Source organism: Mugil cephalus, chromosome 4 (genome assembly GCF_022458985.1).
Source record: "Mugil cephalus isolate CIBA_MC_2020 chromosome 4, CIBA_Mcephalus_1.1, whole genome shotgun sequence".
Taxonomy (NCBI): Eukaryota; Metazoa; Chordata; class Actinopteri; order Mugiliformes; family Mugilidae; genus Mugil; species Mugil cephalus.
Genome location: NC_061773.1, coordinates 20,790,063 through 20,806,207, shown reverse-complemented (window position 1 = coordinate 20,806,207; position 16,145 = coordinate 20,790,063). Strand labels below are relative to the sequence as shown.

The following is a 16,145-nucleotide window of genomic DNA, read 5'->3' as shown; positions in this document are numbered from 1 at the left end:
GTTTTTGTGAGTGTTTACTTTTATGTGGAACAAAGCTGCTGTGACCAAGTAATTTCCCTCGTGGATCATTTAAGTCTGTCTAAGGTGCTGACTTGGCCTCCAGATTCCGCAAATCTCTAGTAGAGCATATGTAGGTTGTGCTGGACAAATTATTCAGATTTATGTAAGCCCCACCTTGCAACATACAGGTTTCAAAGTGCTGCCACTAACGTCTTCGTGCCAGATAACCACACCTTCAGACACCTCACTCTAGTGGAGGCCATGCCTTGACGGATCTATGGTGCCAGAAGAGGAACTCACATAATAAAATGCAGGTGGTCATAATGTTATGGCTGATTGGTAGACACAGAGACCCTCTCCAAGAGTTCAGTCAATCACCGCCAGATTAAGAGATGAACATCCTGGCTTGTAGTTCTTACTTCTCCTGCTGTCATCGCATCATGCAAATTTGGGAGATTAACCGATTGCTGTTCTCATCACATTGCTATTTTCAGTCCGATTATGTAACCGCACAAATCGGCTACGACATAAAAACATCTCAACAAGAGATGCACGCAAAGTTTAAAAAAGAAAAAAAAAACACATTTAAAAATAAAGCTTCCCAGAGGGTCCATTTTGGATCGAGTCAGCTCGTTCACGTGCACCTCAGCAAAACACATTTAGATCATTTGGCTCCAATTGTAGAAATGCTGACTTAACGCTTGCAGATACCTGAATCCAAGTCCGATTGTGTGAGGGCACAAACCAGAGAGGACTCCTTGATTCAATACGCTTCACTAGTAATGTAAACAGAAAACTCTAGTTCAAATATCAAACGCGTGGAAGACGGCAAGAGACAAATAGCAGAGAGCATGTTCATAGTGATTAATAACAATGACAGTTTATTTATGTACCAGGAAATCTGTTTGCATTGTTTAGGACATTTTCCCTGCTTCTAAGCCAGACACTTACAGTACAGTAGCATACAATATCTGTATTTGAAGAACATTGTCAATAAAGGAGGAGGCCTTTTTGAATGACTTATTTACAAACAACCAAAATACTGTAAAGAAACAGATAAAGGAGGAAAAACGATAAAGGAGGAAAAAACAATAAATGTACAGGTTTTCTAAGTAATATTTGTCACTGACACGAGATGCTATAGGTTAAGAAGAGACAAGTCCACGTTACAGTTTTCAGTGAAATCAAATGCTACGGCGACACAACAGTAAGAGTAAACTGATCGAATGAAAAATGAGACACGGATGAGCAGACGGTTAAAGAAGAATTTCAACATTTGTTAAATTCTCTCAAGCTGAAAATAAGATGCCTCTGATACCAGACAAAAATAACTTCACAGTGTAGTAGAAAACAAACCCTTGAGTAGGTCAAACACAGGACTAATTATTTGTAGAGACTGCTTGTACAGCACTGGTACAGTCTTCAAGTTGCTCTCTGTCCACATTTAAACACAGTGTGACGTGACACATGAGCAAAATTTAACTTTGGGACAAAACAAATGACTATTTGATAATGTGTTCGAAAACATATTGCAAAGAGTGTAGGTGCAGGAACTGGACTGCATTTAGAATATAAAGCTCCTGCATGTAAAGCACTGTGTACTGAGAGACAGGGCAACCTTAAGCAGACGAAAGGCATTCATAAGGTTTAGTTGCATGGGAACCACAGAAGGGTAATCTGGTCCTAAGGATGTTCTCCTGCATTTACGAGGTTACTCTTTGTGTTTTATCCTGATTTAAGATGCCGACTTTCCATACGTATGTTCATATACATATTCATATACGACACAGGCTGGCCGCAGCATCAGATTCCACCACACAGAACCTTTGTATAAAGGAGAAACAGCAGCAGCAGCAGAGGTCAGGTCGGAGGGAATATGCTGAACCGCCTAAGTCTTGGATTTGCATTAATATTGTTACGTGTGCAGCCAGAGATCACATCATCCACTGCAATGTTTCTGCATGCTGTGCGATAACGGAACCAGCTGTTGTTCTCTGGCGCCCTCATGTGGTGCTGTACAGGGCGATCTGCTGCACCTTGTCCAGCTGTGTCAGCAGCCGTTTCATGCGGTGTTTGAGCTGAGGAAGACGAGCCAGAGGTTCGGGAGGCTCCAGCTCTCCAGTGTAGTCCAGCCAGCTCTCCAGCACTGAGGATGACAAGAGCAAGGACAAGAAGCAGAGGTGAGCGCCTTTCCACTTGTTGGGTTGATCAAACTAACCAGCTTTATAGTTGGAGGACCATTGATGTTGACTGTCTCACTCGTTACATCGTAGCCATTTTGAAAGTGTCCCACCCTGCTGATGACACAACCCTCTTACCGTCCAACTCCCTCTCAATGAAGTCCATCCTGTGTGAGACCTCGTCCTGGACGGCATCTATGTGATCCAGCAGGTTGATCTGCCATTGTTGATGCTGTTTGCTGTTGTCTGCAGCCTCCTCAGGGAGCCTACCACGCTCCTCCCTGTTCTCAACCTGGGACCACAAGCTACCCATAGAAACCTAGACACATTCAGGCAATGATTAGATACGATGTGCTTTAGTTGTTCTTAGGTCAATAACCCACTTAAGCTGAGAATCCAACATGGTACTTGTTACGAACACCAGTCTGAACTAGAACAACCCCAAGTCCTAGAAAGACCAGGTAACTCTGATCTCATGTCCACACAAAAACCGAATTACTGCCTTAATCGGACTATAACAGGAGAACCTAAGCGCGTGTAAACACGTTACTCTGATTAAAACCCAGATAACGCGATTGGAATCGGAGTTTTCATCGGATAATGCGTGTGCGCATGCTCCACCACCGCTGCGCTGGCGTGTGACCCCGGAAAAAACACGTCCAAGAAAGCCGGGCGTAGACGAAGAAGAAGAAGAAGAAGAAGAAGAAGAAGAAGAAGAAACGGAGCCGTCTGAGGGATAGCGCGGATCTTACCTGCATTAGAAGTAGCGCGAACATTACGTACAAGACAAAAAAAAATGTACTATTATCCGTCTGGTTGTTGTTTGAGATGCCGGTCTGTCGCATGAACGACTCTAGTTTATTATATCACGTAATAGGTCAACCGGAAATCGGGCCGTATTAACATGGTATTAACCCGCTGAAAAGACACGTATCGCCACCTAGTGTGGAGGAGGACAACAGTTATTCGATTTTCTTGCGCTGCATGTAAACTGGGACAAGGACTGTAGCGAGAAAGTCGAATTTTGAGCATAGCTCGATTAGACTCTGCATGTAAACGCACTGACTGACGCCATTTTCAACTTTCAGGCTTGATTTGATTTTCTTGAGGAGAAAATTATTCTGAAAGCAGCAGTTCCGATCATTTTATTAATGGAGTAAAGTCCTACCTTGTTGCTCATGCCTGTTGCTTTGGGCTTGTCCGTCTCCAGCAGGCTCCCATAGCGCTGCTCCCGTTCCAGAAGTTCCTCTGTACTTCTCATGCTGTCCTCCAGCTCAGAGCCCTGTCGGGTCTCCACCACTAGTCGCTGCTCTACAGCCGGGTAATACGCCCGGGGTTTCTGGTAGCAGTGTTCACTGGTAATGTACGAGTCCTGGAAGGATGGGAAGGGGGAGGAGGAGCAGGACGAGGAGGACGTGGCAGCTGTAGCGGCACGGCTCAGCTTCTCCAGTGCATTGGACATTAAAATCTCTCCTCGGCTCATGTCCTCGTCAGGCGTCACGGGAGACGGAGCGGAGTTGCTGCCTCGGCATGAGTCGGATGCGATCCTCGACCTCTCCAAATGCTTCCACGGCTGCCGCCACAGCTGCAGGTCAGGGTGGGTGCTGCTTCTGAAAAAGACAAGAGGAAAACAATCAGATCGTTGTAATTCCAAGTGAAAATACACACAAACACAACAGAAACGGCACATTCACTCACTGTAAGACGCTCATCTTCAGCTGCAGCCCGTTGAGGATCTCCACCACGTGGTGCACGTCTCCCAGCAGCTGGTGGGTGGTGGTGATCTTCTTGGCGTTTTGGTGAGAGTAGTTCTCTTCCAAGAAGGAGAGGCCGTACATGTGGCCGTTGCTCAACCACTCGCGGTCATACCAATAGCGCAGACTCTGCCTCTGACCTAAGAATGATATAACTGAACGTCATCCAGTGCAGTGGAGACGGATTTGATCAGTAACGATATGTAAAGCTGTGAGAAGAGCAAGAATTGTAAAAGCTAGACTATATCTATCTGTATTAATACGCTGCATCTAGGGGGTGGGCAATATGGCAAAAATATCATATCGATTTTTAAAAAATAAAACAGACAATATTTTCTCGGCATTCAGAGTAAAGACGTAGCATGGCAGTGTTGGCAGTGTTCTACCATCTTGAAAGGTACCATATCTTTTGCAAGACAAAAGGTAACTGCTTCTGTAACCTCTTTCCATCGCTTGCTTCACTTGTCATACAGAGTGCCTTTGTTAAATTCCTGTGTTAATGTTGACTATTTTGGTCTTACACCACCGGGCCCCTCCCTGTTTGGCTCTCAGCATATTCTTTGGGATGCTTCCTATTCAAATGATTGAACAGGTTCGTCGTGTTGCCACCCAATGTGCGAACCTGTTCTGTGCAAACTTTGCACAAAACATCTGAGTTGAGGAAAATCCAACCAATTCCATATAATGGAAGTGGAATTTTTTTAGTGACCAACTCCATTTGGCTTTCAGCCATGGCTCCATGCGGCTACCACTACGCACATAAACAAGGAGGCGGGTAAGAAAGCGTGTCACTCCCCGTAATTCGCTATGATTGGTCAGTCAGGTTGACGACGTAATACGTCGGTGCATCAGCGTAGGTCTGCAATTTATCTTCACGTTCACGATTTAATATCGTCATATCGCCCACCCCTAGCTGCATCCCTTATGCTCCGATAGCCTTGTGTGCCCTCATTCACTACAGTAAACATCAGAACACACAAACACAAGGTAATGAAGTCAACCTAACTGCAATTAGTTTTACAGGCAACGTATTCCACTCGCTGCTTCCTCCACCTCGTGTTGAGTTTGCACCGACTTCATTTTTTCCCCCTTTAGCTAAAACAGCACTGTGCAATCCTGAAGCTCCTTATGTCCTCACTTACTACAGACACACTCCCTAAAATCCTGCATCACTTATCTCTTGGTTAAGATTGCTGTACTCTTAAAAAAACATGTTGGTTGGTGCTGCATCATAAAATACATGAAACTAAATAGTAATCACTGAGGTAGTGTGCAGTAGAATCACAACAACATAAATCAGAAGCATACAGAGCTCAATGGTGTTCATTGTGTCTTTGCGATTCATAACATCGTTTTCCTTTTTTCCCAGACACTCATTTCTTAGATAATAGGAAGATGTTACTCGTATCTTGACATGTTGACAAAAGCAAGGTACAAGTAACATCCTCCTATTATCTAAGAAACCAGTGCCTGGAAAAGGGAACACTGTGTTGTTGTTCTTGTGCTACACTAATGAAATAAATGCGCAGTCAGCTCTACAAAATTATACCTATTCTCTCACCTGGTGGGTCTCTGCAGATGTAGCAGGTGTATTTGTCTGGAACATTGTCTTCCAGCAGGCCCATGCAGGTGCCATGCTGCCAGCACAAACAATCTTCACACTAATAAATAACGATAAAAAACAAGCACAAACAGGTTTTAAAGCCATGCGACCCAAATAATCCCATTAAATGGATAAATGTTAACAATTGAAACATAAAAGCCCACCTGAATCATGAAGTCGTTCTCCTCCTCCACCTCACAGATACACCTCACTATCTCCTGGTCGCTGGTGTCCACGGCACCGGAGTCCACACTCAGAGGTGGTGTCGTCACATCCAAATCCACCTCGAAGTCGTCGTCGCTCCACCCACAGCTGTCAGTGGACCAGTCGCTGATGCTATCGTCATCTACGGCGACACAGTCAAAAACTATTGTGTTTTTATGTGAATAAAAACGTATTTAGGAATCATTTTTTTCTTTCAAATATTCTCTTATTCTACAGAAATGAGAAACTATGTGACTTTTAATGGAGCACACGATGAAGCACGCCACAGCAGCACAGAACAGGTTAGGATTCAATCACCCATGGGTTAAAATATTTGGTCGTGGGTGTTGTGAGAAGCAACATTTGAGCAGAAGCACAAGGTGTGATGGAAACTTAAGCCGTCAGCATGATGAACCTGAACCCGAAGGTCTAGGGAGAGGACAGTCACACAGACAAACTAATAGACACGGATGCGCGCGCGCACACACACACACACACACACACACACACCATCGTCATAGAGATACCCACCATCCACATGAATCTGCTCTGAGTAGCTGTATCCAGGCCTGCTGGGGTAGGCCTCAGGCTTGTGATTTTGTGAGGGGGGAGTTTTGAGTGGCAAATTCAATTTGGACTGAAGACCCAATATTGAGATGTCAATATTCTCCTCACTACCTGTGTAGTCTGTTAATACAGGGAAGGGGGGGGGGGAGCAGATGTAGAACAAAAATGTCAGCTTTGAAAATGCGAAAACAAACGCCCATCAGGAGGTGACAAAAAAAAAAAAAAAAATGGCACAACATTATGGACAAATAAGAAACTCACGAACAATCAGGGACAATTGATCTGATAAATCCATGCGGCCTAACTCTCAGGCCTCTTATCAGTGCAAGGTAGCAAATACATATGTGTGTGAATATCAAACACACCCGTGTGAATTTCAACTATATAACAATAAAAGAACAGTGTATGATTTTAGTCCACATCGGTGCCACAAGTCGGAGCTTTTAGTCTGAAATAATGAAGTGACGGAGACCAGGAACAAATGTTACACTTCTCCCACACATTCAGCCACCACACCAAGGAGTGAATGGAGTACTTTATGCTTAGCAGGCTAGCCGTTCCCACAATGTCACAGTGAGTGCACATGCAGAGCAGCAGATATGTGGCACAGCCCTGTGCCAGGGACCCACTTCTTACCAGACTTTCCCTTCTTTTTCTTCTTCTTCTTCTTCAGTTTAATGCGGAGGAAGTCCTTCTGTTTTGGTTTCTCTTTCAGTCTTTCTTTGACTGACCCTGTTGATCATTAAGTGGCAAGAGTTAGGATCCGTGTGAGTGTAGCTCAGCTAAGAGGTCACTATTTCAGAAGCAGAGCTTCACTGTATGAGGCGAAAATCAACGTGGAGCCGCCTGGACTCTTTGTAACGGTAAATTCAATCTCTAGTCACTCAAGAAATAACGGCTTATGACAGCATCGTACTGACCAATGTCAAAGCCACTCTTGTCCGAGTCCTTGTCCTGCAGCTGGCATCCGTTCCTGTCCAGCTGGTTCTCCTTGCTCTTCTCTCTCAGCAGTGCCCTCTGCTGATGGCCCTGGGTGTTGACTGCAGGCGGGGCAGATGTGCGCCTGCCTGCAGTTTTCACCTCGCCACGGGGAGCTGCTGCAGCAGCACCAACACAGTCTGGGGAAAACAAATCGAAGGGCAAGAATAAAAACAAAGCTTTTATCTATGAAGCATGTGAATAATAATTAGGGATGGGGGGAAAAAAACATATTTGCATAAATATTTATGATTTTTAGGTCTTTTTTTTTTACCAATTTAAATCGCAGCCGTAGCTCATTTGTGGCTATTGCTAATGGCTAAAAAAATAAGATATAGATAATGGCAAAGGATAGTAACGCAACAAATCTATTAATCTATTCCACCACCTGACATACAACCACAGGCCGGGGTTACGACGAGAGGAGAAAGCAACCACATCCTCCAGTAAACTAGGGTGACCAGACGTCCCCGATTTCTGAAGACAGGCGCATGCGGACAAGTTGCAGACTACAATTAGCCGGTCATGCTGCTATTGACATTACAGACACAGCAATTTATATATGAATAAATATGTCAAAATAAATGAAACCGTAAACGTTCCCATTTCTTAATGACATGTAATAGTTTTGTTTTTTGTTGTCTCCTGCTGTAAATGTCCCCAGATTTCATCTCAGAAATCCATTCACATTATGGTAAATCAAAAAAAAAAAAAAAAAAACCTCAGGCAAAACTGAAAGTGAGTGCATTAAGCCAGCCTGTTCCATATGATAAGCAAAGCACGTGATGGAAAGATGTTTTTCACATTTCATACTTCTCTGATTAGTCACCTCAGTTTTTGCCACAACTTGCTACAACCTGTAGTTTAGCAGTTTATTTGTCTCTCTTGTTTGTCTCAGATTTCTCAAAACAGAACGTAGTGACAGATCGAGTCAGAAACATAGATTGGAATTATAATATTTTTAGCATGATTTTTTATCGTTATTGCCAGAATGGCAAAATTTATATATTGGCCATCCCTACTATCTAGTAACATCACATAAAATCCATTTGCAGAAAAAAATAAAAGCGGAGAATGGCAGACAGTCAAAGGTGTGACTGAACATTTTAGATTTTTTTTGGCTTTGAAGAGAAAAAGCTGGACACATCAAAAGCTATCTGTGAACTCTGTAATGCACGCGTGCATTTACGTGCAGTCCAGGCTTAGTACGGAGAGTTTAAGAGTTTGCTTTATTGTGTATGTCAAGTGCGTTAATGTTTAATTTTTTTTAAATCAACCGGGCCGAAGGTTAAACCGGACAGATACTCACGCATAGAGGCAGAAATGGTGCGCCTTCTCTTCGTACCATCCAGACCAGTCGCAGTAGACTGTTTCTCAGAGGCCCTGGTCTGGACACTCCTGCTGGGGCTGCGCTCTCCCTCCGGAGGCTGTTCCTCCCCGTGGTAATATTTCATATGGTAATGCAGCAGTTTGGCTTTACGGAATGACTTGGTGCAGCCAGGAGCGCTGCACTTGAACGGGTTGTGGTCGAGGTTGATGGAGAGGACAGGAGGAGGCTGGTTTTTGATAACTCTGTACACTAAAAACGGAGAACATCATGAGCGGAGGGGGTTCGTGGAGGAATGCTAGAGATCGCTGTGCTAGGAGTGTACTCACGTGGTTCTCTGCTGAATCTGTTGGGGTTGTGGAAGCCCTGCTTCCTTACAGCTGTCAAGATTAAAGGAAAAAAAAAAAAGATTGATGAATTTTGAAATAAGCCCATATGCCATGAATTATTTAGCGCCATCCACTATTCATTTTTCACAATCCCACAGCACCAGTGACGGCTCTGCTAATTTATTTCATTAACACTTACGTTTCACAGGCTGAGGAGGCGGCGCGACCACTTCGGGCTGAGCGTTTTCGGATTGGACGTTTGGTTTCTGCTCCACGTCTCCATTGGGTTCTGTGGTTGTCATAGTTACAGACACCTGCTCGGTCTGCGCCGACGTCTGAACGGGCAACTCCGTGTATGGCTTGGGCGACTCTGGATATGGCTTTGTTTCGCTCGGTTCCGTTTCCACCTCCTCCTTCTTCACCTCTCCGTTTACGCGGCACAATCGCTCATTTTGCTTATTGTCCTCTTCAAGCTTTACTCCATTAGTAAGTGCCGTCCTCTTTTCTGCATCCCTGGGCTTTTTCTCATCTCCCACCTCTGACATTTCCTCTTCCTGCTTGATAACGGGCGCAGCCTCTAGCTCCCCATTAGTCTTCTTGTTTTTCTCGTTTACCATCCCCTCTTCCCTCTCCTCGTCCTCGCTGTTGCTCTCCTCCTCCTGGTCAGACGTGCTGCGTCTGGCTCGCTTATTTTTGGGAACGCCATTCTCTTGAGACCTCCTGTCTCTGCGATTTGGGACCCTCCTCACCATGTTCCTGTCAGAAGACCGAGACTTCCCTCCACCGACACCACCTCTCTGCCAGCAGCACAAAGAGAAAATTAGAACTCAAAATGGTGTCAAAGGCATGTGTAGCAGAAGCCACAATAAACAGAGGCAATGAGGAACGCATATGTGGAGATTTATTACATGTAGATTACCTCTTTGATAAAAGGCTTCACATGTATCCCCTTCACTGTCTGGATAACACCATCGTAAAACTTCACAGTGTAGGATGCTGTAAAGGATAAAAGGAAAAACAACTAATGTTTTACGCACAGATATGCAGATCATGGTTCATTGTTTTTCTTTGTCTTGCCAGTGAAACGGAAAGTAATTGTGACTGAATGCCACAATTTCCTTTGTGAAACAAAAAGGTACACAGACCGCATTTCATATTACGCAGAGTTGTACAAAAACATCACAACATGCGCAATAAGGTGAAAGTTGATTGAAACCAAAAAAAAAAAAAAAAAGGGAAGAAAAGCATTTAACGCTTTGAATTATTGATACTCACCATCTTTATTGACTGAAATGACCTTAGCGGGGTAGAAACGGCAGTCAGACCAGCTGGCAAGGACTTTGTCATTCACGTGAAAGCCCTGGAAGAAAGGGGCGTCTGATTTAGCGCGCGTTCTAGGCGCACTGTCAAAATAAAATCATGGGAGGTGGAGCTATTAAATGCAATATAGCCATCGTGTTGATATATCTACTAGAATAACATGTGCTTGAATTTTACTGGCCCAAGTAGCATGTTTTTGTCGTCTTCCCCAGAGACACACACAAAGATACATCAATACACCTTGAAACAAAATCTATAGAATGAAGGATAAACAGGAAATCTGAGAACTGTGAAAAGAAAAACATCTATGTAATACAGACGGAAGCAAGAATGAAGAGCGTTCTCATCTTACAGGTACGGGAGCGTCGTCATTCAGGCCCTGACGCCTCAGTTGAATTCTCTCTACAGGTCTCAGGTAGGGACTTGTCCAGTCAAACCACTCGTCGTAACGGTGGCTCCACTGCCGATAATGGATTAATACTTTCTCATCTTCGTAGTCAATCTTCTCTATGTTGGCAGCATACCTGCATGAGGAAATAATAACGGTAATAAAAAAAATAAAATATAAAAAAAAAAAGGTGCGCCCGGGAAACGAACAGTAATTGTACTTTTTCAAACTCCTAGTCCTTTATCTCAAACATATGAGCTTGGCAAGTGTCGTCTAAGAAATGAATGGAGGTTGAGGATGTGAATGCAGAGAACAACAATGAATTATGAGGCAGGGGGCTTTGTTTAGAAGATGGGGCATTTCCACATTACACATTAATGTGATTTCACCTCCACACGTTTACACCTCGACTACTGTAACAATCTGTGACCCCCTGTGCGTTTGCCTTGTTTGTCCTTTTGCAACAGATCTCAACTATTAACTGTATTTATATATATATCTAAAGGAAGATCTACTGCTTCATTCAAAATGGCTGCTCTCATTTCTGTGCTCATAACAGCAAAGTCACAAAAAGGCAGTGATTTTTTTTTTTTTTTTTTTTTTTTTTTTTTTAAGTTTTACGCCATGATTACTGGAACTATTCTGCAGATAGTATCTGCAGTCCTTCGCTACCAGCCCCGGACTATCTGGTGGACACTGGAGAGCATGCAGCCATCATAGTTGTTTACTGGCAGAGCAGCAGTGATGCAATCCAATGTCCGAGTGGCTTTACCCACTCCGCTATGAATACAGCTTATCCCAGCCCGGAAAAAGGAGGAGGGGAGGGGGGGGGGGTGAGAACTTGTGTGAGAAAGTGAGGAAGTGAACAGTAACATGGATGGAGAGGAATGAACGAGGCCATGACTCACCAGTTTTTGAGGCTGTCTCTAGCCTCAAGCTGTGCTCCCACCTCAAATCTTATCCCTCTTCTGTTAGGGGGCGTCTTACTCATACTGCCCACATCAAGGCTGTCTTCCTGCACATACACGGACACACACATTAACCAATAAAAGACACTTATGACATTCCTTTATGCCACTAAGAGGAAAAAAGATTGTGTCTAGTGAAGAACACAATACACTGTCAAGGTCTTTTTTTTTTTTTTAGAGACAGCACTGCAGTCAGTTCTGTGTGTCTGAGGTCATCACTAACAATTATTTCTCCAGAAGGCCGTTGGAAAAAACAAAATCACCGCCTGGATTAGCAGTCTTAGCATTGAAAAGCAAGTAAGACACCCCCCCCCCCCCCCCCCCCTCCCCTCTCTTTTTTACGACAGCAGAACAATAATGCTGTCCAGGCTGGGGAGAAAATATCAAAACACACGCGAGCTACAGATTACAACGCGATGCAGCACAGTGTATGCAGAGAGCAAAAAACTGTCATAGTAAGGTGAGCCATGCCCCTCAAATGGTGGTGAATATGTAAGCCAATACCAGATGTCCCAGCAGTCACTGGTTAAGAGATCATGCGTGTCCAGCAATGACCTCACACAAACACCTAGAAGTCATCAACATGTAATTTCGATATATATATATATATATTCTTAATCAACAAGACACACCCGGAAACAGACACAAGGATGACAAAGGTATTCTCCCACTGCTCACTGGAAACGACAGGACACCACAGCATGCACCAATCTCACAACACTGGTCTCATTTTTTAGCAACACATTAGGGCTGAAACTGGTTCCTCGGTTATTAATCGTTAGCAAAAAATACAGGCCTGTAAAAAAAAAAAAAAAAACCTCCTGATTGGTGTCCAGCCCCGTTAGCCCTCTTAATAAAAGAGCTCATGTTAAGAGTCATCCAACCATTAATAGCGGTTCCTTTGTCAGGCACGTAACGCGGGAGACTGACACAACGACGCCCTTTTTCCTCCGAGAATAAAATATTTACATGCAGGTAAAATAAAAAAAAAAAAAAGTCTTACTTCTGTCCGCGCTACAGCCGCATCGCTTCACCATATCGGAGTCTGTCTTGGAGTAAAGCAGCAAGTCGGCGCAACCTACAAACCGGATATCTTCACACTACCCGGCCCACGTGTTTTTCTGCTCCGTCGGTTTCACACACAATAGGGGACAATGGCAAAAGACCGCTGTGGTTTCCCGCATGTTTGCGTGTAGATCCCCCAGCGCGGCGTCAACGACACAAACAATGACCTGTTTAGTAATATTAGACCTTTTTTTTTTTTTTTTTTTTAAAAAAAAAAGGAAGCTGGGTGATTTACGGCCTGCACACACAGCCAGACACACGACAGCGACACTAGCTGGACGCAAACCGGGGAGTTTGTGATGCCGCGATTACGAGGCAGGAAGCGGGCGATAATTAAATGTTCAATGCTGAGGCCGTCATGAGAATATTTTAAACAATAAATTTAATTGTCGTTTGAGGATTTTCCAGTCACATATTTTTTTTTATTTATTACCCCAATTAGGCATGGGATACGTTTTACAACTCTTAGCCGCCTCAGAAGAGAAACTAGAACACGCACAACGTGCCTCGTGTTCTTCCACGTCTCCTTTTGTTGACCACTAGCTCCACTAGTGCCACTTTATTGTCCGGTGTTTTATAACTAGTGGGCGGAGCGCGACGCCAACCAACGCCTACGTCGGCGCCACAGACAAACCCGATTGGTGAAACCGCGATGACGTATGCGCGCCGGTCGCATTTGATTGGTCTAGACAGCTGTCACTCACGGCGCTCCGGAGGGCCTCGCGCTAGGCCTACTTCTTCTTCATACTTTTGGTGCCGTGAACGAGCGGCGTGGAAACGCAAAGCATCAAACTTCAACAACTGGAAAAAAACCCACGGGCAATTTAAAGCGCGAATCAGAAAGCACACGCGCGCTAAAAATGTACCGAGAATATGAGAGACGCAGCTACGAAATGCACCGACATGACATTATTTTACATACTTCGTCACGTTTGTTTTGAACTAAGAAAGCCGACATGCGGCATCACACCGTCTAACGCTGTTGATGCACCCACAAACCGGGCCTCGGTCACGACATTTCTGGGAATTGTGAACTCTAAAATGCAAAAGACGAACACGGTTGGGGCTTCCTACCTGTTCCCCAGTCACTCTTAGTCCGGTTGGGTGTAAAAATGTGCAGAGAAATCCCTTTAACGCGCCAGTACCTCCTCCTCCGCCTCCTCCGTGTGTCCGTGTCTGCTTCAGATCACGCAGTTGAATTTCTCTCCGTTCACTACCGGCGCGGGCATTGTGGCGCCGCTATACGCATGCGCGCACCGCGCACCCTGCTACGACCTTTTATTTCATTATACCGTACTTATAAATGGGTTTCTAATCGATTATTAATTATTCTCCCGGCTACCTCAGTCCACCCCATCGCTCTGTGAACCTCTTTTGTCTACAGAGAGCTATTCTTCTCCCTGCCACTGCGTGCAATGTTTTCAGTGCAATAACATACTGTTTATTTTTGTGTATTTATACTTTCACAAAGTGTATTTCATAAGAGCAGTGTGCAATTAGTATTTATTTCTGCTTGTCCTGCTGCTGCTACTTAAAATGCTTACCTTTGAATTACTAGAATTGCTAGAATTACAATCTACCTGTGCTTTTCTGTATCTGTGCTAATGGAAATAAGTTCTATTCTATTCTATTCTATTCTATTCTATGCTAAACATTTAATAAATTGTATATTATTTGATGTGTTGAATGTATGAATCATAAACAAATTTAATAGAAATACTCGATTGTGAAAGTGGGGCTATATTCATCTATTTATTTACTTTTTGGGAAGAGGGAGAAAAGAGTTTTTTGAGGTCTTATCTCATCACCACTATTATTATTATTATTATTATTATTATTATTATTATTATTATTATTATTATTATATTGTTGTTGTTGCTGTGCTTTCTCCTGAAAAAAATCTTTTTTCTTTCTCTGTTTTGGATATGTGTCTATATGTGTTATATCATGTTTTCTTAGTGAGTTAAATTCTGTGTCAATTGAAAATATAACAAGCACTATGTTCAAAAGTGCTTATATCTCTCTATCTGTCTATCTATCTATCTGTTACTCATATACTATCTATACACCCATTGTAATGTTAATATTTGAAATCACCGCCCATAACATTAAAGTTGAGTAACAGATAGATACTGTGGCTGATAATATTTATAGATACTGACTCAAACTGCAAACTGTTGCACACACACGGAACGTCCCTGCCCAGAATACAGCTGTGGCTGTCTCTCAGTAAAACAGCTACTATTATGTAATTATTTATTGCTTTAATTTCACACTTTCATTTTCACTGTATGTCCTGTTGAAAACGTCTCCCTGTGTCTGATATCTCTAACGTGTCTCAGTCCCACAGCCGCCCCCTGAGGGCCAGAGGTCCTCTCAGACTGCTGTCACGGTTACAGAGCCTGAGCTTTTCAGAGTCACCAGGCAGGTGCACGAACGCTGCGGAGTGACAGGTGAAGCAGGTGGAGGTTTGCGCATTGATGTGCACCAAAGGATATCTGAGCTGAACAGCTGAATATGTACAGACCGAATGAGTGAGGGTGACGCCGTGTGACAGGACCGGGGGAGAGGCTTATTCCTCGTTAGCTAAAGCTTTCACCTGTGCAGTCACATGTACAAAGGAATACGTCTAAAATAGACACATGAACGTGATTTGTCTAAAGATGACATCTTTGTACAAAACGGATGGGTCCATATTCTATGGGTGCAACTGTGTAACGCTGCAAGTAGGGTGAAAAATACAAAGGGTGCTTCTTTCGTGCTTCCAGGTTGAGCAGTTTGCATTTCTGCAGAAAATTAAGTGCTTAAAATGTACCATAAAATTTGGAATCCGTTTATTTGCACATTAATATTAATTAAACATTTGACTGTGTTGTTGAGGGGATTATTCACTGATATGGGAAACTGTTACATTAGGAGCGAAATTCAGAGCTGTCTGCGTTTTATTATTTTTAAGAGCACTGTCAGCGCAGCCAACATTAATAATGTAAGGACACTGAAGCACAGAATGCGACAGGGAAATGCATCTCGTTCGCAAGAAACAGCCTCTCAGCCTCATATCCAGGAGTGGCTATACAAAACAAAACACAGTTAAACTACACGTCCAGGGAGAAGGTAGAAACTGTGAGCATCTACGAGGGTATAAAGAGGAAAAGATGCACACATAAAAAAAAAATAAGAAAACAAAAATGAATGTTTTTTCAAAATCAGGGTTTGTTTGTTTTTGTTTTTGTTTTTCAGAATAAAATCCCAAATTAAAACGCATTTAAAATCATTCTAATCCATTAGATTATCCATTATTTATCAATGTCTGGAGTCGACCTTGAATTTGCACCTAAATAAAAAAGCTGAAGGCCTTCCAGGGTCCTATATAATATAAAAACTTATGTAAAGTTTTATAGATATAATATGTAAAGTCCCATTAGACTGCCTGTTAGGACCAAACCTGAATTTCTTGGACCG

General features: G+C 43.3%; 1 protein-coding gene across 5 annotated transcripts; it reads right to left on the bottom strand.

The window, feature by feature from the left end:
- Nucleotides 1-854: 854 nt before the first annotated feature.
- phf20a (PHD finger protein 20, a) lies at nucleotides 855-13,906 on the bottom strand. 5 transcript variants are annotated; one of them, XM_047583220.1, is made up of 17 exons: nucleotides 13,758-13,906; nucleotides 11,559-11,665; nucleotides 10,615-10,786; nucleotides 10,218-10,302; nucleotides 9,862-9,938; nucleotides 9,142-9,739; nucleotides 8,943-8,993; nucleotides 8,596-8,865; nucleotides 7,229-7,426; nucleotides 6,945-7,040; nucleotides 6,273-6,428; nucleotides 5,702-5,883; nucleotides 5,496-5,595; nucleotides 3,879-4,089; nucleotides 3,349-3,790; nucleotides 2,319-2,499; nucleotides 855-2,146 (listed from the first exon to the last, which is right to left on the bottom strand). In XM_047583220.1, the coding sequence occupies exons 2-17, from the start codon at nucleotides 11,639-11,641 to the stop codon at nucleotides 2,004-2,006; spliced, it is 3,045 nt and encodes a 1,014-aa protein (XP_047439176.1). In that variant the 5' UTR covers nucleotides 11,642-11,665; nucleotides 13,758-13,906; the 3' UTR covers nucleotides 855-2,003. The 5 variants fall into 5 exon arrangements, with proteins under 5 accessions (XP_047439176.1, XP_047439178.1, XP_047439177.1 ...); XM_047583222.1 differs by having other exon boundaries at nucleotides 3,879-4,074; XM_047583221.1 differs by lacking the exon at nucleotides 13,758-13,906 and adding an exon at nucleotides 12,622-13,404.
- Between the last annotated feature and the right edge of the window lie 2,239 nt (nucleotides 13,907-16,145).